Source organism: Hippopotamus amphibius, chromosome 8 (assembly GCF_030028045.1).
Source record: "Hippopotamus amphibius kiboko isolate mHipAmp2 chromosome 8, mHipAmp2.hap2, whole genome shotgun sequence".
NCBI classification, from domain to species: Eukaryota; Metazoa; Chordata; class Mammalia; order Artiodactyla; family Hippopotamidae; genus Hippopotamus; species Hippopotamus amphibius.
Genome location: NC_080193.1, coordinates 105,061,644 through 105,084,342, shown reverse-complemented (window position 1 = coordinate 105,084,342; position 22,699 = coordinate 105,061,644). Strand labels below are relative to the sequence as shown.

At 38.2% G+C, this 22,699-nt stretch overlaps 1 protein-coding gene across 1 annotated transcript in view; it reads right to left on the bottom strand.

The window, feature by feature from the left end:
• Positions 1-22,248, bottom strand: part of SATB2 (SATB homeobox 2) — a 181,366-nt gene extending 159,118 nt beyond the window's left edge. Inside the window, exons 1-2 of the mRNA XM_057745861.1 lie at positions 22,225-22,248; positions 20,762-20,989 (exon numbers count right to left, since the gene is read on the bottom strand). Of these exons, the coding sequence (XP_057601844.1) occupies positions 20,762-20,930 (169 nt within the window). The 5' untranslated portion in view covers positions 20,931-20,989; positions 22,225-22,248. The remainder of the gene's footprint in view (positions 1-20,761; positions 20,990-22,224) is intronic.
• Positions 22,249-22,699: the final 451 nt, after the last annotated feature.

The window sequence follows — 22,699 nt, the reverse complement described above, 5'->3', positions numbered from 1 at the left end:
TAGAAATGTTGTAAGGTACCTAACAATGGGTCTAAGCTATTATGTGAATATGTACAAGAAAATCAATAAAAATTTAAAAGAAGCCCTTCTTGTAGCTTTTATTTTTCTAAATCCTGGTAAATAAGCCATCAACTAACCTGAAAATACCCTGCTCATGTAAATCTTAACTGACATTTAATTTATGTCAAAATACACATACAAATCTGAAACTTTGTCTTTTTAAAAAATTATTATTTTATATATTAACATCAGTTACCACTGGAAAGGAATATCTCTGCTTGTGTTTTCAAAGAAAAGTAAACTACCCTAAAGAATAAAGCACATTAGTGTAGTTGAAAATCTGTTGAAATCTGTTGTCACTGAAATATTTCTCTGCTTTGTATCAATGTGTGAAAAGCTAAAAAATGTTTAATTCGCTGATTTTTTATAAACTGTTTTTTTATTTTTAAAAAAAAAGTCATGCAGGCATTTAAATCTAAACATAGCCACGGCAAAAGAAGATCAAAGTTTTCCCAACATACAAGTAATAAACATGGACTCTGCCCTACGTGATTCACACAAATTAGTATGTTATGGAATAAGGATCTGCTCTGGGTCTTCTCTTTGTGAAAGAAAAATCAAAAGTTATGAAGGATGAGTGGGCAGGCGGAGAGATGGGGGAGGTGGAAGATTGGCTGCTCATGGTGATGGCACTTCACAATAAAAATAAGACCTCTGTGTAAAGTGACATGTGAGTATGGCCTCTGACACACAGAATGCACAGGAATTTCTCTAGAAGCCCCTCCCTGTTTCCCAGACCCTAGAAACCTCCTGACTCACTCTGATCTGGAAAGCAGAGGGTGGGAGCAGACACTCTGCAAACTACCAGGTCACAGATTTAGATTTCTCTTCTAAAGATAATACAATGGTGCAACTGGTTCCCATGTGCTAATTATTATTATTAAAGATAAGTACTGGATGTAATTATTAAATATAATCATTATTAACAATAATAATACTCATTAAGAACTGTTATCATTAAAGATCACGGTAATTGTTATTAAGCCTGCACAACAGACTAGCAAGCCACACAATACCATACCTGGGACACCTATTAACTTGGTGTTCATTCCTAAGAACAACAAAGCAGCATTACTGTCCACCGCCCACACACTATCCATGTGTACAGACTTACAGAACATAGGAAATAAGGGTGGAGCAGACTGATTGTCTCACACAAAGAAGAGAATTTAGCCTAGCCACATGGTGCCTTACAAAACATTTTTTCTAACTGTGACCAGCATTGGCATATCAAATGATGATTTATTTATGCACAGTTTATTCCCAATTGCATGTAAGACATAGTGAAGAATATAAATTAGATTTCCTCCAAATTATTTCTCTGGTCATTCATTTCTACAACTTTTATACCCTGAAGACCTACTGTGTGCCAGGTATCCCCCATGGATCCAGTGATACAAATGAAAACAAGCCCTACCTGGCTCCTGCCCTCAATGCTGTTGAAAAGTGTTGTAAAATCTTCCTAAGCAAGCATAATGGCATTTTATAGGACCCATTCATGAGAGTCCTTACCAGCAAGGAATAGCCCCCATTTAGACCTTTTAACTCTTACATACTGCTGTATGATCTTTGTTCAAGGAAGCAGGTTGATTTCTGTTTTTAATGATTTAAGTGTATGCACACACAGGGCCATGTAGTTAGTGGTGCCATAAGCTACTTCACCACTAATACCTGTGTGTACACAAGTTTCAATGTTGAAGATCCATGTGCAGTTCCTAATGTCAACATCCAAGTGTCACACATCTGGGAATCACAGATATGACCTTTAAATGAATCCAGTTGCCCCATAAGCTATCATGTATCCATTACTTAGGAACCATAAATCTTCCTCAAGTCTACGGTCAACTGAAAAAACTTAAGACCCTATTAATTTTTTTAAAATAATATTAACAGTTCATGAGTTAGAGATGAAATATAATACTAAAGCACAAGGATCTATACCATGTAGAGATTTATGTTTTGAAAACATCAATGACCAAAATATTTCCTAAATATTTTAGTTCAGTGACTAAAGGAAGCAATTGTTATCTGACATGACAGCAATAACGCCTCACAGTCAAAAAGTAAGCACCCGTGCTTCATAGGCATCGTCTTCTTTCAAAAAAAAGGGAAAAAAAGGACTTTGAAGTCATTTATAAAACAAAACAGTATTAATCAGAAGTGTATGATAATAGAATCTGTTCTGAAAGCACATATATATGTGATGCCAAAAACTATCATAAACACGTTATATTTAACGACTAGGAAAATGTACCTCTTTAGTAGAATTGGATCAAACAATGATGAAATCTTTACAATGAAATGCAATTTTTACAAAAGAAGAGGAAAGCAGGAAGGACAGATGCAGTTACTAGTGACAATGACAAAATAAATGAAAACTAGTAAAACAGCACAATTGAGGTCAAATGTAAGGAAGAAAATTAAGCCATAGGTTTTAAATGCCTTTAAAAACAGCAAATCCCTGGGAAACAAAACTATAAAAGGATGAGTAGGAATATACATCAAAAAATATATTTATCCATTTGGTCTCCCCGTTCACTCCAGGCATAAGAGGGAAAAAAAAAGAAAGAAAGAAAAATTAAAAAATGACAATGGATGAAAGGATGGGTGGGGGTGTGGCAAGCACTTCAAAAAATAAATCAAGAATGGGAAGAATTAAAAGATAAGTTCCAATAAAAGAATAATAGCAATGTAAAACTAAACTGCATCTATAACAAAATTTAGAAACGACCAAGAAAAAAAAGACCCTCTTGTTCTAGCCCTATACCTAGAGCTTATGGCATTATTTTTCTTTTATTGTAGCACAGACCCATCTCCAGATGATCAAGTGGAGAACTTTGAACCTTTTGATTATAAGCCTCACTAAGCCTTTTACAATTGCAGGAGGTAAGCAAGTGGTTTAATCTAGAAGACAGGCACACAGCCCTAGCCATTTGCTAAAAATTAAGTGCTGTTCTAACAACTGGGATAAATGGTTAATTCTGCTGTCACAGAGGTAAAATAAGCAACGGGACTCTCTCTACTAGAAAAATGCATTTTCCCAACTGTCATTAGTTATGATGCTCAAATTGTCATTTTCATTATGACATGATTTCTGAGGAAGCGTGCATCATTATAGAGAGTTAACCTGATCTTCACCACCAGAGCCCTGAGAACAGAGACGTGTGGGGAGATGGCTGCTCTGTGCCAGGAGGCAGGCAACTCTTAGATGAAGTCCTGGCACTGTCATTAGTAACCTGTGGGAGTGACCTTGGGTAATGTATTTGACCTATCTGAGGCTCAAATTCCTCCTAGCTAAAATGTAAATAATAATATCTACATCCTCCAGTGGTTGTGAGGATTAAACAATGTAATGTAGTTAAACTGTCTGACAGACAGCCCTCAAATAATGAAACCTATTTGGTTTTTTTTCAAAATCAGTATTAATACCACTTTACAGAGGAAAAAAGAGACCAATAATTTTTTTCAGGGTCCCTAATCAAGGCTTATAGATACTTCCTAAAAAGCATTTCTTCAGAATAAAATTTATACTAATCACTGAATGGCCTAATTACTTAACATGCAAACCATAAAGGCTTAAAATGTTCAACATGCTCCACAGCAAAAGGGTGAAAGTGTTAAAAGCACCATGCTTTATATTCTAAAACTGCCTGTCCAAACTGCCCGTCACACGTGGTGACAGAGCACCTGAACGCTGACCAGTCCTGAGCTGAGATGTGCCATGTGACATAGACACTCAATTTCAACAATTTAATACCAAAAAATAAAAAATAATTATATTTAACACACAAAAAAATTTATTAACTGCATGTAGAAATAATATTTCAGATACATTGAGTTAAATAAAATATATTATTAAAACTAATTTCACCTGTTTCTTTACCACTCTTTTAGAAGCTACAAGAAAATTTAAAATTATACATGCAGCTCATTACATTTTGATCAGACAAAGCTGCTCTAAGCAATCTGTCAAATACCAACATACACAATGGTTTTTCTGACCCAGGATAAATACACCACAAACTGATAAGCAGGACAATTGTCCGATTGTCTTGATGCCCCTCGCTTATCTTTGCTCTGTGTTCCAGACCTTAGGAGACTTGAGGACAGATATACTCTTGCTTAAACTCCAATATCTAACATGATATCTTCTCTGCATCACTGAGCAAATTGTAGGCTATTGTTTTATTCCTAACTATATTAATCCAACTTCTTTAATAAAAGAAAGGCTTTTTTCCCCCTTCCTCTCCTTTTAGAGAACAATTACAGTGTTCAGGAAATGACAAGACACTGGCCTTGAATGTGACCCAAGGAACACGTGCTCTTTAACGCAGGGGATCTAACTAACAGAGAAAGATGAAAGAAGGCCCAGAGGCCGGGGGTCTAGAGGACAGGATTTACCCGCCTTCTGCGAAAGCTGGATACAAAACACTCCCGTGTGCACAGCACCTCCTAAGTCATCGTGTACTCTGACACACGTACTTACCTTTGTTTCCTCCTCACGTTTACCCTGTAGGAGGGTTATTATTACTCTCATCGGATAAATGAGGAAGCTGAAACTATAGGAAAATAAGTAAGATGTCCAAAGAAACCAAGAGAGGCAAGAGTAGAGCAGTTCTGATCAACCAACTTTAAATCCCAAGCACGCAGCTTTCTTGGGGGTCAATGACAATGCTCCAAAACCCACGCCCACAGAAATCTAAAGATGTAGGCTTTCAGTAAAGGACCGTTCGCCACACTTGCTGTGTCCCATGGGTGATCTGCATCACTTTTAAGTGATTTCACCTTTCAGTGGCCTGTGACATGTCAGGCACTGGGCTGGGCACAGAGGAGGAACCAAACACAGATCCTGCCCTCAGTCACTCACAAAGAAAGGATCAAATAATGGGTCCTTCTCTAGTGTGGTGAGCACGGGGTCCAGCTTCCTCCCCAGCCCCTTTGCCTCCAGGGTCCACCTTCATTCCTGGACCTGCCCCCTAAATGACAGGAGGCCATCCTTTCTCCTCCCCTCTTTCAAAGGGCTCCTGAAACCATCTGTTTCCAGAAGAAAGGCAGCCACCGGACCGACTCCCTTCCCTGGGGCTGGCAGTAGATTTGGTTCTATTACCTGAGAAGGTCCCTGGGCTAACGGAAGATTACAAAGGCTTTAGGGCAGAGCTTTTCATATATATTTGTTCTTTGAATAAAACTGAACCTGGAGTAAAGCACCACACTCAGCAACCACCGCAATCGATAAATCATAGAACCCCAGAAACACTGAAACAAATTCTACCACAGAAACCGAATGAATAATACAGGGTCTTTCAGAGGACTGGGAGCGAAGGGAGTGAGGGGTGGCGACTACCTTTTCTTATTCAAATTTACTAGAAAAACAAAACCACCATCTACTTGCTGCATAACCTCATATCCTCTCCCTCTCTCTGTTTCTCTCTCACACACGCACAAGCACACACTCATATTCACACATACACCCTGAGTCACAGATGAGAATAGAAAGAATTCACCAATATTAGCCTCTAGATGCTTCCTCCCACCCTAAAACAACACAGGCAAGTTTGAGCACCAAGAATTGCAACCAGAAATAAAGAAAGGATAGAGTATCCCTCACCTCCCTCTTGGGGTCCCAGGCAAAATTTCAAAATGGATCTAGTATATCTTCCCTACTCTCCTCTTTTCTGCCCCTGCTTTTCACTCCCAGGGATCAACCTCCTGAGCTCTGGTGGCCCCAGGCTCCACATTCCACTCCAGGCTCCCATTCCCCCAGGGGCTGAAATTCCGAAGAGATTAATAGATAAAAAGATGCTACACTTTGCTGTTTGAATGGCATGGTAGTGCCTTAATCTTCTCAGATATATTTTCATTGTAAAAGAAGTACATTTTATCCCACGTTAACTTCTAATGGAAAAAATTTCAGGTACTGTCATAAAGAAAAACATGTTTTCACCAGTCTTGGGGGGAAGAGCAAAAACATTTGGGGGCAAAGGAGGTACCCATAGGTGGCCCACAGGTCCTCTAGGCTCCTCTAAACTGCTCCCCTTTCCAAAGTTCCTTTCTGTCTTTTGCTTGTGAACTACAGATTCTCAGAAGGATTAATTCATTTGTTTTTGTTGTTGCTTTTGTTTTTAACTCTTCCCGAAGAGGAAGCAGGAGGTGAGACAGAGGTGGGACAGCTCAAAGTCCTGGGTGGTTCCCAGGTGGAGGACCAGTCAATACTACAATTATGAGGAAGGAAAATGTGCTTAATAATTACTCTAAGTGCAAACCAAGCCACATAATGCAGAAATTCAATCACCTGTTCATCCATGACCCAGTTGCTTAGAACTCAGAATCAGACCTCCAAGTAAAGTTTTAACAATATAGCTCCTTGATGCCACTTCCTCTATGGGGAGGCAGGGAGAGGATAAGTCTATCAAGAAATATTTTATTTTTAGAATTCTCTCTAGTAAAACCAGGCACTACTTTGCAGCCCCTGGGCAGATCTTAACTTTGGAAGATAAGAACAAAAAATAGGCCAGGGGTAGGGATGGTCTAGTAAACTCTGGTCCTCTCACTTATCACCTTAAAGGCTCAAATTGGGTTTAAAGTGGTAGGGAAGGGAGATAGGTTCTGGTCTTCCAGACCTCTGATTCCAGGCCTGTCCCCAAACTGAGAGGCCACAATTCAACCTGAAGTCAGATCTGAAGGCTGAAGAATAAACTCCAGGTTTCTCAATACTCTTCAGTTACAGAAATGCAGTGGCAGGATCAAGTCAGCCTGGCAGTCTGCAAACAGGATTTCACAGGCACAGAGCAGTGTGGCTACTTACCTAAACAAAAATGACTGAGCTACACCTGGGAACACACCACAGCAAGCCTGACCCAAGGAACTCAATTCCCAGATGTCAGGAATGTCCAGTTAGAGTGAACAGGAGGTCAGTCTTTTCCTCCTCCAATGTGGACTGGACTTAGATAAGTCTTCACCCTCCCACTCCCCTTTCCACCCCCAGGCTGACCTGCAGCAGGCCCAAAAGAAATGTTTGTTCATTTTAACAAAATGCTAATTCCACCTAGACATTAATAACCACCATTAATAAGCAGTTCTGGAAGTCCATGACTCCCCAGCCACCTAACTTGTCAACATCACTTTGGCCCTTCTGCGTGGCATTCAGCATCTGCAGACGAGGAAAGCTTTCTAGGAAAGGATCCACACAAGTGGATTCAGGAGCTCACTCCATGTTCTCCAGAGGAAGCGCATGAGACTACCGGGCCCTGCACGACCACTATCCACAGAAATTGTTGGTTTATCACCACAAAGGCATCACAGTCGACCAGCGACTGGCATAGGACTGTTGGCTGGCAGCACTGTGCTCTGTGACTGTACACACCCTGGAGCCTTGGGCATCTTATCTGCAGTTCTACTCATATCCTGCACTGAAGGACTGTGGCATCTCTTCTAAATGTAGTAACTATAGAGAGACAAAATGTTTACTGATCTCCGGAATCAAAAAAAAATTTTAAGAAAAGGAAAAAAGCAGAATATGCAAGTTTGTATATCACAGAAGAGTTCAAACATATGGCCCACCGTGTAAGTGTCCCCCAGTTCAAAACTAAATTCCTGAGGTTCTTTTCTCATTGGGTTAGAAATGCATATATTAGCAAGTCTTGAGACTCAATGGCATATTAAAATGACTGTACCATAATTCATTAACATCAGAATTTCTGTCCTCTGTTATGTAAAATTTTATTCCGGAGATTTCTGGGAGGATAATTTTTTAAATAGTATTGAACTAGAGATGTATTTGCTGCTCCCTTCATTCTTGTTATTCTCTCTGGAAAAGCTATTTGCAACTCAGACCCCCAGGAGTCAAAAAAGGAGTCAATAAAAATTATCTGTATACTAACATTTGCTTCGTCATCTCAGGTTTTGAGCTCTGTGTAAATGTTATTTTATCAAATTTAATAATTAAAAATTTTAAAAACCTTGATTAATTTCTCCAGTGTAGTGTTAAGGAAAGCTTAACTGTACTGAGGTTCTCTAGCAAGGAATTAATAAAGGAATCAAGCACTCAGCTCTCAGTAAGACAAGACTACCCAGATTTCTAATGGGAATATTTCATGGGAATATTTCAGAGCACAAGCATGTTTTCTTTGGGGAGTTTAACTCACCAAAATTATTAAAAATTGAGATCAAACACTGGTGCAAAGCCCCAAAGGAAATCATACTAGAGTGGAGAGATTTTTATCAAATAAAAACCTGAAAAGGTAAAGTTTTTATAGCGAAAAATAAAAGGCTTTCTCCCTTACAAGAGTAAATCCTACTGTCTATGTTTAGGGTTCAAACAGCAAAACATATATGGATATTTAATAGATGTATAAAGATCATCACTGTTAAATGAATGCAGATTTCACAAAGCCGAGCTTAAACACAAAGCCGAGCTTAAACAGCCATTACCATCCTTTCCCAACCACTAAAAGCCACTCTCATTCTTATAGCCAACAAATGCCTCCACTGAGATATAATAGCAACCAGGTCCTTGAAATGGCTAACACTGGGAGGAGAAAAAGAAAAGAACAGGAGGAGAGATCAGGAAAGTCAAAATCATACTGCGTATTCTGCAGTTCCCTAAGGGGACACTGAGCTCTCTGGATTGCAATACATAGGATATTATTATTGTGACAGAGATGAAGTTAATAAAACCCAGCATACAGACTGGGGAAATGTGGGTCCCCACTGACGGAATACTTCCCACACAAGGTATTTTAAGCTTATGTGTACCTCTGTAATTTATAGCAATTACTTAAATAAGAAAAACAAAACAGAGAAAACTAGTATATTGTTTTTTTCACGTTATGATTCTGATATCCCCTTTATAATTTATATCATTTCCAAAAGGCACTAGTAAGTGTTATTAAAAAAACCAGAGACCATTTCAGCCACTGCATGTAAATCCTTTAAAACTGTTATTCTCATTCTTAACCTTATCCAAAGGATACCACCCAACCAAAGGAGGAATGTTATTCCATTTTTAACTATCTTTGAAAAGTGTCACAAAAGCCCAAAGTGATTTGTCTCCTGAAAGGCAAAAAAAAAAAAAAAAGTCATAAATCTTTATCCTAAATACAATATAAGTTTCTACCTTCCTTAAAGCACAAACACCTTGGAAGAGCACTGCACTGTTTTAAATTGGGGGTAATCCCAGATGTGGAATATCTCAACCTGAAAAACATTTCATTCTCCCTAGATTCCCTGGATTCACAAGTTCTTTAACTCTAGAATAATTTCTGAGACACAAAATGAAGCATATTAATGTAGTTTCTCCCTGTCCCCTGAGAGGCCACAATTTCAAAACAGTTCTCATCTCACAAGCTCAATACAAGATAACAGAAAGATGAGTTAAAGGCTCTTTTTCAAAATCTGCATTAAAGGAGAAAGGGGTTCTTTTGGAGGTTAACTCAGAGGTGTAGGTTAAGGCTTGTAGGTGAACTCCTCACCTGCCTGCCATACTGAGAGCGACTATGCTACCTCAGTACCATCACTGCCCAGACCCAGATAAAGATGATAAAAGAAACTATACCTAACAGTTTCCATGAATATAGGTTCATTTCTTTATTTTGCTAACAGAAGTAGGATCGACAAACAGATATGTTTTCAGAGAGCAAGCCTGTGTTTATTATATACATGAGAGGCTGGTTGTGAGAAATACAACTTCACTGACTCACATCAAAGGAAGAAAAGAGCTGCATCTCAGAAGCGTTCCTTGGTTAAAAAGAGCTGTCTCCCTCAAACTTGCTTTCAAGCTATACATCAATCTTCAATATAATTATGTTTGACAGAATATAAGCTCTCGGCAGTTAACTTGTTTACAATAAATGCTTAGTTTGGGTACATGGACTGTATTTCAGTCTTATAAATATCAAACGCAAACCTACAACAGTCCCATTATGGGGCTGAGAATTATTTTGCTATAAATCTTTTTATTGGGGGGCTGAGGGAATTACTTTGCAGCTTGTTTTCCACTAACCACTTGGAACAGTGTGAAAAGAGGTACATTTATACTCTGACTCTGAGCTAATTGGAATTCTATACATTTCCATGGGAGAGAATGCGGTATCAATCCTGAATATGAAGGTCGGCCCCCAGACAGTTTTGCCATGGTGGCAAAAAAATACACATGCAGCAAAATAGCTGTTACTAAACAGCATTCTCCTCCAGTTCTTTTTCTCCTCCAAGTCTCCTGGGAACTAACGACCATTTATGACAGCATTGGCAGGCTTTCAACAGTAAGCTCTAGGTTTTTTTGTGGTTTTTTTGGGGGGAGGGGGGATTATAAGACAGCTGTAAAAATGTGCTGAAGGCTCAAACTTACTATATGAATGGACCTGTAAATTGAGTGAGTTGTGCGGAATATCACCTGGAGATTCATTGGAGAAGGAAAAACAAAATTAGAATCACCTTGTTTACCCTTGTAAAGTGCCTTTACTTGGGTCTTAAATGTGTAATAACTTCCCTTTCAGTTAACAACTTGCTCCTCTTATACTCCCTCAATAATGAAGGGTGTTTGGTCATCTAATACCACATCTGCTGAATCCACAGGACAAAATCTTGTCTGAATGGAGCCCAGTAAACTGAAAGCCGGCAAAGCTTCAGGAGAACCCTGGCTTAGCCTCACTCTCCCCCATGAGAGATTTCTGGACACGCATGCCTCCTCGCTAGCGTTCTGAACACTTTCTCGTTTGCAGAGCATGACAACTGAACATCACAGGCTTTCCTCAACTGTTTCTTAATTTCACAATTACCTTGTAACCAGATTCCTATAACTCGACTGTAACATAGTATTAATACTATATATTAAAAAGATCATTTTAAGAATCCTAGTTTACGTATATTTTCCAAAATAACTAATACTGGGAAATTTAGTCCCTTTATCACTTAATACTGAGATCCCAACTTCTTTCCTTCTAAGCAATGTTATAATTTCAGGTGACATAAAGGATTTTTTTTTTACATCTCTCAGCTTCTAATGAAGAAGACAGGTAACTGATTTGTAAGTTTCAACGGTCCTCAAATATAATTTTATTAAAAAAATTTGCCACATGAATTTAGTAGGAGAGAGAGGAAAAATATTTTCATTGCATTATCAGCTTCACAGATCTTTTTCTGTTAATATCAAAAGCACCAGTTTGCAATGTGAACTAATGGAAAATTGTTAAATTCACCTAAAATAATCACTTCTTTTTTTGATTTAAATAAGTCCTTTTAAAACCTTGACTATTTAACTGCTATTTACTTAGGGGAGGGGAGACATGGAGAAGGTGACTGCGTAAAAAAAAAAAATAGGTTTTTTTTTTTTAACTGTACAACAAAAATTCCCTCCAAGGCAAAGAGACAGTATGACAAATTCCACCCAGAATTAATGTTTAGGTTTAAACTATAAAGCCCCCCCAAAAAACGGAACCACTAATAGACCCTTAAAGCTTGTGGCATTCGTCAATGATGTTAGGTTATGTAAATGTTAAAACTGAAAAAGCTCTTGCTGACAAAAGTATTTTAATGAAGGCACTATTAACTAGACTCTCTAAACTGAATTAAAAAAAAAAGTCTTTTGAGCTGTATTACATAAATTCCAGTCTGAAAGGGATTATGCTTGGGACAGTTCTGGATCATGAGACCTCCACCAGGAAGGGTTTACTGTCTATCTTATTCCTTTCATTTTGTTACTCTCAGAAAGGTTTTTAAATATTGAACTCAAGAAAACTCTTAGCTAGAGACCAAAGAAACAGTCTCCTCTGTCAATTGAGTACAATCTTGGGCTCCAGCTGCTCTGATGGCCAACACCATTTGCGGTTTTAGTATCCCCACAACGAGCAGGGGTTAACTCCACTGTCTGGGCTAACTCCATTGTCATCACCCAAGTTTCCAGGCACACGCAATTCTATGAATAGAGTAAGAAATACAGCCTAGAGTAAAAGAACACTAGCCACTGATTTCAGCGGCTTCCAGCCAGCTCGCTCCAAGCTGCTGAAAGCTCTACTCTGGGGAATGAAGGCTGGAGGCTCAGCAGTGTGAAGGATTATCGATTCAACGGTTCCAATGATTACAGATGGAGGCCACAGCCTATGCATCTCAGGTGACAGTCTGTGTCACCTATGTGAACGTCAGGGGATGTGTCCACGTGGAAACTTGGGGTCCCCAACGACCCCACATATGCCAGGAAAAAATAAGGATGATCATTATTCAGCTTCAACTTTCTCCTCCCCTTCAGCCAGAGAAGGAAGAATAGCAGGCCCAGGGACCACACCTAACCCTTACTTTGCAGGACTTTGTAACAAGAGGAACATTCATTACTTTTTACTTCCATTTACATAGGTGAAAAAGAGAAAGAGAGAAGGTGGTTACACCTCAGGTAGAATATAAGAAACGAACAGATGATTGAACTTGGTGTACCCCCCCCCAAAAAAAAAAAAAAGAATATAAGAAACGATTTCCTGTCTTAAACTGTATATGAAGACAAATCAATGAGCACTTTTCATGTTTCCTAAGCAACTACCTCCCAGGAGCTCCTCTCTGAACTTCCCAGGGAGGAGCAAGAACCAAATGGTCTCTTCCCAAAACAGATTTTATCTAATAAACACGGCAAAGTAAGTGAATAGCACTTCAGTTATTCTGCATCTTCTCCAAGACTAAAATTTGTACATTGTGTGACAGGTCCACCTCATTTTTCTTAATGATGTTTTTATTATTCTTTCACTCAATTAAGGCAGAAATGGATATTGCATCTTCTGACTGTATAATTGTTATTGTAATCTGTTTTCGATCACTGCTTGGGAAATGGGTCCAAAACAACATAAACTCTCCACTGCCTCAGAAGGCAAGTCATTTTCTTTTACTACGACACTTAAAGAGACATTTATCATGCTGCTCTGTTAGCATCTTTGGGTTATGACTAAAGAAAGCTCTTGTTCTGTTAACCAAAAAAAAATAATAATAATAATGTTTTGAAAACATTGCTTTTTGAAGAGTTTTGATATGAATGCGTTTTCCTAATAAGCTATCATTTTTTCCTTTTCTTATATGTATATATAAATAATTGGAACAAACACAATAAAAACATGCAATTTTAATATGGGGAATAATCAGGAAATTTGAAAATCAATCCTATTCAGTAATAAAAGAACAAATACACTTGCTTTCTTGCATTTTTTTTAAAGTAAAAAATATTTTTAAAAGAAATAGATACCTGTGCTTAACAATATGAAATTAAAATTGTTTCTACAAAAAATGCAAATCACCTCTGTCAGATCTTAGTGCTCTGGAAAACATTTTCTCTAACCAGAGTCTCTATTAATTTTGTTCATATCTGTGCAAGTCTTCAACAGAACAAAGAAAGTCACTGAGCTGCTGTGCACATTTCAATAACTCTGCAACCATCAGTAGGCACCAAACAGTTACTCTGGTGTGAAATACACCCCTTTTCACATATGATAGCTTGCAGTGTTTCCCCTTAACTTTTTAATCTTTTTTGTTATGTTATACTATAGTTTACCAGCCCACTGTGCTAAGATAGAACACCATTTCAATGATAAGGCAACTAGCTAAGGGCAGAACCTAATCTGTCTCACACGCTAGCAAATAGTAATAATACTGGGAGCAATTAAAATTGAAATATACATCCCCCAGAGAGTTTTACTATCCTAATGTGTCATAAACACAAATAAAGAATATTCTTAGTACAATATAAGACTGCCATAATTTACTCATAACTTTATTGCAAGATTCAAATTCTTGAAATTTCTATTAAGGCTTTTTTCTTCATTTTAAGCATTTGCCTAACTAATAACTATAATATTCACTAATTCATTTTTTTTCATTTTAAAGATATACACATCAATTAAAAATGGAAAAAATACACACCATAAACCTAATCGCCATAATTATATATCTAAGGCACATTACTCCATTTTAGGTCATTTTTACCTAGTTAACAAAAAATCTGGAATAAGAAAAACTTTGCAAACGAGAAGTAAAAGACAAGCTGTAGAAGACAATTTCTGATGCAGCTTTTCACTGCCTCGTAATTATACTGATTTTACCACAATTTTTAAATCACTTGCTATTGAACAGCAAAACAATTCTCTTAATTGAAAACAAACAAAACAAATTATATATATAGATGGAGTTCCATGATTTTGAAAACTCCGCCATAGAGCATTTTTACATAAACACTATATAGCATAAAGTCCTTGTGGGGCTTGTTTCATGTAAAAGAAGAAAATAAATGTTTGGTTGATCACTGACTTCAGAAAATAAAGAAAGTAACACACTATAGAGGCCACATCTGTACTTTTTTGGAAATCTGTAAGTCTTCAACTGGCTTTTGTTTTAACTCATACCTCAATTCCACTCAGGGAGGTCTACTTTGACTTTGAAATATCTATCACATTACCCATAAGTAGTAGGATGATGAATCCTTTGTATATAAAAATCCATTTTTAACACATAGACATTTCCAAACCTCTATTGCACTTTAAAATAAAAGGAATTCACAGCTCTCCACATAGACACCTTAAATTAAGGCTGGAGAGCAGTGGTGACTGGAAGTGAGAAAGGTCCAATACAATAGAAGTCAGCAGAAGGAAATCACTCATTTTAAAATCGCTATAAAGAAAATAAAAGGCAAACTCTCCTCTTCATTTTCTGAGCTAAGCATAAAGGTCTCCTACTTGAAACCATTTTCAGTTCTTTCCCTCTTTCTCTCTTTTCTCTCTCTCTCCCCCTTCCTTTCTTCCTTTTTTTTTTTTCTTTCTTCTTTTCCAAAAAATAGTGAGTTTAAACGCATGGGTTAGATCCAACATTTCACTGCTGTTCTTACTCTTGGGGAGTTGGGGAAGAGGGGGAACTTGCTGCCAAAGCTTCAGGAAAGAGAGTTTGGGCTGCTAATTCTCCGTTCACAAAATCTAAATTCCCTTATGCATCTCACACAACTCATGAAATAATATGAAACAGTATTATATCACTGCAAATTGAGACATTTTTATCAAAATAAAGAGTGATGATGCCAACATTTCATTTGTCATTTCCCACTTGTCACTTTTCACTGACAAACTGTTACACATACAACTTTTGTCAAATGCTCCATCCTTAAATATGTTCCAAAATGCCATTGTATCTCAGCATTCATGTAAGGAAGATAGTAAAACTACTATGTTACCACACATTAGTTATATAGGTTAAAAAAAAAAAGCCTACTTATTAGATAAAAGAGTATAAATAATGTTTTATTTATTTACATGCTATGTAAGATAAAGTTTGGCTTCCTGAAATAAACTATGTACATATTTTTTGCATCTAATGTGAGATTACTAGTTATAAAAAACTTTTTTAATGATGAGAAATTAAGTAACTTTTATCTCAACAGAAACCTAAAAACTCTAAAAAGACCACAGAAAATACAATTTGAAATTCATCTAACCCTGTCAATTTGTCTTTTTTATGTATCATATAAACTGTCTCTACATTGAAGCTTAAAAAAAAAAAGTTTTAGATTATCAAAGTAGCACCACCAAACTTGACTGCTTATCAGATATGCCTTGTCAGATATACCAAATAATTACCGTGTCTTGCCTGGAATAAAACTGATTTCCATATTCTTAAAACAACTCAAAATTAATATTCATAGATATCTAATAAATTATGATTAGTCTGATTCCCTCCCTGCAGAGACAGATAGGCAAAATATATACACACATTCACACAAGGAGAAAAGAATTAACACAGGATATCTAATATGCACACACGGATACTCTTAGTCACAATCCCCTAGAAAAAGAGGATATTACTTATTGTCTGCAGTGGTTAAAAAACAGATGCCTTAAGGGACATCTATGCAGTTCTAACACACACATACACACACATTTCATTGCAGATGATCTTGAATATATAATGGTCAGTGGGTTTCTACTGATGGAATATAAGGCTTCCAAAATTACTTGAAACATCAAATTATGCTCAGGACTTTGAGGGGCGGATACCCTATGTTCTGTTTAATATGTATGTTCCACTGCATATATTTTTTTAACCAAGTATATCTTTATTTTAATAACAGGCCAAGGACTGAAAACACTTTAGAGAGGGCTATTTTTCTACCTCAGCAAAACTACAGAGGACAGGCTAGATTGTTGGATGACCCCAAAGCCTAAGTTCATTCTATTTAAAAGATCTTAAACTCTTTAAAAAAAAAAAAAAAGTGGTGTGGAGTGGAGTGGAAGAGGGAAATACAATCTTTTCACTTTTAAAGTCCTAACACTGGTCTTCCCCACAAGCATAATAGTGTACATCCTTGGTTAAAATGAATTCAATGAGTTTTCTCCATTTTGCCTATGTTGACAATATGTTTCAAATGTCTAAATATTTTATACATTTCAATAGGTCAGTATCTGTTTTCATATCTTTCATATCTGCACTCCTTTCAAAAAGTAAAATATCTCTCTGCAACTGCTCATGTGGTGACTACACCTCACCTGAACTGCATTTCTTTTACTCTTGATCTAAAAGGAAATGTTCCACATGCAGACAATTAAACTAACTGTTGTTGTAGATAGTGTTCAGCTCTAAATGAGGCCCTGCCCAACAATCATGATCACATTTGCTTCCCTATTTGAGTACATCAGTGTGTATTGCATAATGATTTTTCGCCTTGCAACAAGACAGTTACGTTCTTCAAAGGGCTGCCTGCTAGCAAGAAGAATAGGTCTACTTCGGATCAAAGAGTTATAAGATAACTTCAATAGACAATTATTCAACAAAATTAAACTGTTATTTTAAAAACTAATTTTTTCCCAAAAAAGCTAATTTTTTCAAAAAAAGCAAGATATTCCCAGTGTTTAAACATTTTTCCTTGAACTCTAGAACATTTAACACACACACAAAAAATCATCAAAATTCATAGGAAAATGAAAAACATCAGAAAGATTTCTGATGTTTAATGCCTCCTATCAGCAAATACACCATCTGGTATACTCAAGCGCTGTTCATTCAGTTTAAATAAAGCTGTCTGAAAGTTCTTCTTTAAGCCAAACGTTAAAAAATGAAAATGCCTGTGTTAACAATGAATGAAGCACAGTAATTTATTGCTATTAAAGCACTACTGGCCAGCGCCTTTCAGCAATCCAGGAGAAAAGCAGAATGCTTTGCTTCCTCTGGAAACTTGATTGGCATCACTTTCATTTTATGCTGTAGGTTGCGTGGCTGAAGCATTACATACAGCAGAACATTTTAGGTACTTATGCTAATGATGGTAAAAGGATCATCTGATTCTTATATTCATCAGCCTTAATAATCTTTTCTTTTTCTAAATCTTCAAATAGATCTGTAAGTTTTAATCAACAATTTCACAAATATAAATTTCCCCACCATTAATCATCCTTTTTCAAAATCCTTATGGAGTGAATTACTAGCTGAGAGGGGACGCCAATTCTAGTAAGTGAATGTTACCCAGCAGGGATATAAAGCTGTCAACACCATGGTGCTCTTGCTTGCTCTAAACTCTCCCAGCCTTCATATGTTTTTTAAAGAGATATTAGCCTTTTTTTTTCTGAGGACCTTCTATAAAAGCTGACTGTCATACACAACTGAGCACTTATATTTTATTACATGCATGCTTTAAAACACACTGCTTAGATAAGAGCAAATATGTCCTAGAAAGTGTTAAATACAAAGCAAAATTGATCTACTTTCTAACAGTCTTCTAAAGCTAACCACATTGTAAACAACACACTTTTAAGTCCCCTATTAAAACAGAACCCTGAAGACTGTGATAGTGTTTCTACCACCTCATATAGTCAAATCCAGACACTAGAATAATGTCTCTCTCTCTTTTTTAATAAACATTTAGTTCTCATTGAAAAACATAGCAAACACTCTCTCTCCCTAAAAAAAGTAGAATAACAGCAACAGAATTTATTATGGCAACCAATGCATTCAGAAACATTTATTCACCTATTTATCAGAAGCAGTAACATAAACTGCCATTTTATTGAGTAACCAATTAACTTAATGATTTCCCCTATTTTTAGGAGGAGAGCATTTAAAAGGGAATCACCAAAGATTGACAAATATATCCTCCCAAATTTTGAGCTCTATTTTTTAAATATATATTATTATAGCCATCTTTACAATACTGACAAGACTGCAATGTATCTGAAAATGATAATAAATGATGCAAAGCTATAAATATTTTTGTAGTTGCCTATGCTTGTTATATTGCTTTATAAATAAAATTTAAACAAAAGGAGGTAGGGTAATAGAAATATAATCTATTTTATATTTACTCTATGTTCCAAAAAACAAAAATTCTTTCAATTATAAAAGAACCACTAAATAGAAATATATTTTAAACATTTTTAAAATTTAGAATGTGCATTTTTTAAAAGTTTTTGCTTTTCTCCAATCTATATACATGCTTAAAAGCCATAAAGAAAATTATTAACATCTCAATGTACATTTGGAAACTATATAAACTTAAAACCACAAAATAATCATTAACATTCAATAAGAAAACTATGTACTATTGAAATTTTATGTTCTAAGTTGTTATATTTTAAAGCTTTCTAAAGTCTTTCCAAACAACCTATTATGTTCTATAGAGTAAAATCTTCCTTTAAAAAAAAATCTTTAAAAATCCACCATATGTAAACTATTGTAACCACTTTACTATCAAGTATCATAAATGGTACTTATTGAGACAAAATAATGTCATCTTTATTTTCAGTTTGGGAAACAGCTAAGACCTTTGATATTACTAAATTAAGTTAAAGCTCAGAAAAAGTGACTAAACCAGCTTGTTCAAACAAATTTATTATTCCTCACGAAGACTCAATATTTGTCTATATCAAATTTATAGTCAGTGGTCAAATGTGAATTATAGTCTCAGAAAATATGAAAACTAACCACTCTTTTACACTGAAGGTATCCCTGGTCAACAAAATCAGGCATTTTCTTTCATAGTTCAGTAAGATATAGGGGGGAAAAAACTTGTTTTAGGGAAGCACAACTGTTAACCATTACATTCTAAAACGTTTAGAGACTTCTTTCAATTTAGTGAGCTGAGAAAGAAATCAAAATTTCAGTCCACAATTTTTTTTATGCGTAAGGCCACTTTGAGAACACATCCTCTCCAAGGATTTCCGAAAGTTTTTCAATCCAACATTACTAGCACTTATCATATCATCTCACATTTGGTCCCACCATATTCACCACATATTTTTCTTTCTTACATGCATACAGTAAAAATGACGCAAAAAGTCCGAAGTCATTGCTTCAGTCTCAAGACAACACATTAATAAACACTATTTCTAAAAACTGAGTCACAAAACTACCAAGTTTTCTTTTGTTTCATTAAAGCATAGCTTCAAGTCCCTAAAATGAAAGACACATAAGCCACAATCTATGGCCAAATAATTTTGTTAAAGCTTTAAAAACTGAGTGAATGAGTGCTTCTCAAGGGAGATGATTAATATAAGGAATTAAGGCAAACCATCCTGAATTAAGGCAAACTATTCATGAATAAATAGTAATAGCAAAATAAGTAAAAATAAAAATCTGTTCTTTTATAAACTGTCTGCTGTCTGTTTATTAAATGTTTTTAAAAGGGAGTGGATATTTAGAATTATCTTTACTTGGAAATACATACTATGGCTATTTAGAACATGGGAAACTATCACTAACTTTTGCCAGGGTTTTGTTTCATTTCAAGCAAGTTAATATAAGAACTATACTAAATAGGCTATTACTGAAAATATTAGGCAGCAAAAAAACTTCAGAAGCAAAAAAAAATTTAAACTAGTGATTTATGTCAAACACAAAAAACTGCATGCCATGTAAAACTGTGCATTTATATTTAAAAAACAACTAAGAAAATGTCATATAAACCTCAAAATATTTTAATAATGTTTAAATTTCTTGCATATCTTTATTTTATAAAATTACTTTTCCTAACCACTTTAAAAGAAAGTGGTTGTTTAAGTAGCAAAAATTACAAAAGATTTTAAGTAATATTAAATTCTTGGAAAGAAACACAGCATGTAGTCAATAAGACCACTATGCTATTTTTACCTGTTGTGCTATAATTCATAACAAAGTTACAAATGCATAAGACTTTAAACTTTATCAAAAACCGGTAGCATTAAAGTCTCTAAGGGCCTGACAGATTCATAGAGATTCTTTATTTCTCACTTGAAATGTGGCTGGAAAAATTCCCAGTTGTTAATCATTTGTCTCGAAGCACTGTCCTAACTACAAAGTAACACCAACACTCTCGCTCTTGTACTAACCTGAGCATTGAAGATTAGTCCATAAAAGCGAACGCACCTAAACTTCATCCCTACCACAGATACTCTGAGGCAAGGCAGAAGAGTTAAATCACTAAAAAGCTCTCTAGGAAAATCTAGAAACAGTTAGCTGGCTGTGACATAAACCTGCCAACACCTCAGCACACAGTGGCAAAGTGCCCAAAAAATGCCACCCTCCGGGTAAACCACTTTCTTGTTTTAACTCGAGATGAAGCTACCAGTTGCAGATGAGAGGCGACGGGGGCATTATTTGGCAACCTGGAATTCACTTCCTGTAATCCTACACCGCGACAGCGCCTAATCAACCTGAACCCTGACACCCGGGCCTTTATCGCCCGGCCGCGGGCTGCGCGCACCTCCCTGCTCCGGGCTGTTACCTCCCACGGCCTTGGCCACGGCGCCGTTGGGCCTCCCGCGGGCTCCCATGGGGCTGCCGTTCTGCTCCAGACGGGCCACCTTCACCGGGGGAGGACCCTTGACGTCGGGGCTGCCGCTCCGCCGGTCGGGGCTGTCCCGCAGACACGGGCTCTCGCTCCGCCGCTCCATGCTGCTCCGACTCGGAGACAAAGTTCCCACCGGCAGGTCGCAATAAAACGCGCAGGGACCTAGGGAGGGGGCGGGGGGGAGGGGAAAAAAAGAGGGAAAACCGCTCACACACGTGATAGACGTTTAGGCCAGTGGCAGAGCGCTGCACCAAAGCCACACAAACTTCCTCCCACGCTGCCCGAGGGGCCCGAACCGGGCAGCCGGTCCCAACCTTACACTGGGCGGCCCAAAGGAAACCCAGAACTTGGGGTGCCGCGACTCCGCCTAGTCGCTGCTCCCTAGAAGTTAGCTCTGGGTCACGATGTCCGGCCCCTCGCCCAGGGGCGCGCAGAAGCAACCCATTCATTGGGACAGGGTTGACATGGACCGCTCTCGGGTGCGACGGCCTTGCTGTCGGGGGTCAGGGTTGCGGAAGAAGTGAACTTCATAAAAAGACATCTCATTCACTCAAGGAAGGGGTGGGGGTGTACACAAGTTCATATGGAAACAAATTAACCACATGAAGAATGCACCGAGTCGCGGGTCAGCAGGCAAAGGCCTGGCAAAAAGACCCTTGAATCCCCCTTTTTACCTTTACCGAGCACGTCTTGGGACACACACACACTTTGCACAAAATCAACACTAATTTCACATTAATAAGCATCCCAAAGCACTTGGCGTTATTCATCAGAATAACCTCCAGAATAACTTTCACCACAAAGGCAGGGGCTACAATCGTTATTATTTTGGAACCTTCTTATCTTCATCCGACCCTCAGTGATTTCTTAAAAAGCTCTTCAGCACAAAATACAAAAGCAAAAGCATTTAAATTATTAGGTGCGGGAGCAGCCTTCATCAACCCCAATTTTAAAATCTCTCCAAAAAGTTTTCTTCTGGGTCTCTCGGCTGGCAGCGCGCTCCTCACGGAACCCGCAGATCTCGGCACCCCCGGATTTTTGGGGGGCGGAGGAGGAGGAAACACCTGATGAAACGGCACTCACATTGTCACTGACATCCCCGAGAAGCAGGAACCCAGCACAACGAAGTGCGCTGGGAGTCCTCGCGGACGTTCTGGCCGGGGAAGAAGCCGCGTCGCCACGGCTCAAGGAGACAAGGTGGGGGTGGCAGAGGGGAGGGGAGAAAAGTGATGCGAGAGATGCAGAGTCGGAGCGCGAGGGCTGAGGGCGAAGGTTCCGCCCGCACTCCCTCGGCTGCACCGACTGAGAGCGAGAGCGGCGGGGAGGGAACTTAGCCGGACCCGGGGCTTCCCCAAACTCCCGAGCTTGGCGCGGGCGCCTTCGCGCTGAGTACTTACTGCTCACAGTCTGTCTGTAACTTGGCTGGCTGGGGCTCTGTCCATGGAGCAAAAGTAGAGAATCCAGGGTGGAAAGTTTCTGGTGATTTGCCTTGCAGCGTTCTCCTAGTCTTCCTTTCTCTTTACTCCTTTCCCTTTCCTCTTTCCCAGGTCCAAACGTTTAAGGTCCTGGGTCGGGGTGTTTTCTTAGTGCGGCGATGGTTGTTATGATGATGATGATGGGGGTGGGGGGAGTAGAGAGAGGAGGAGGAGAGCGAAAGAAGGGCTCCTCCAAAGGGGCACCCGAGCGAGCGCGGGAGGAGGCGACGGAGGAGGGGAGAAGAGGGAAGGAGGCTGAAAAAGCCTTTTCACACCTTCGGGAAGGAGACCCGTTCAGGAGAGAAAGGGCTGAGAACTGGGAGGCGGCGGAGGCGGGTCGGGGCTGCCGCTTCGCAGGGCTGCTAGCTCGCGAAGAGGCGCGGCCGCAGCCGTAGGA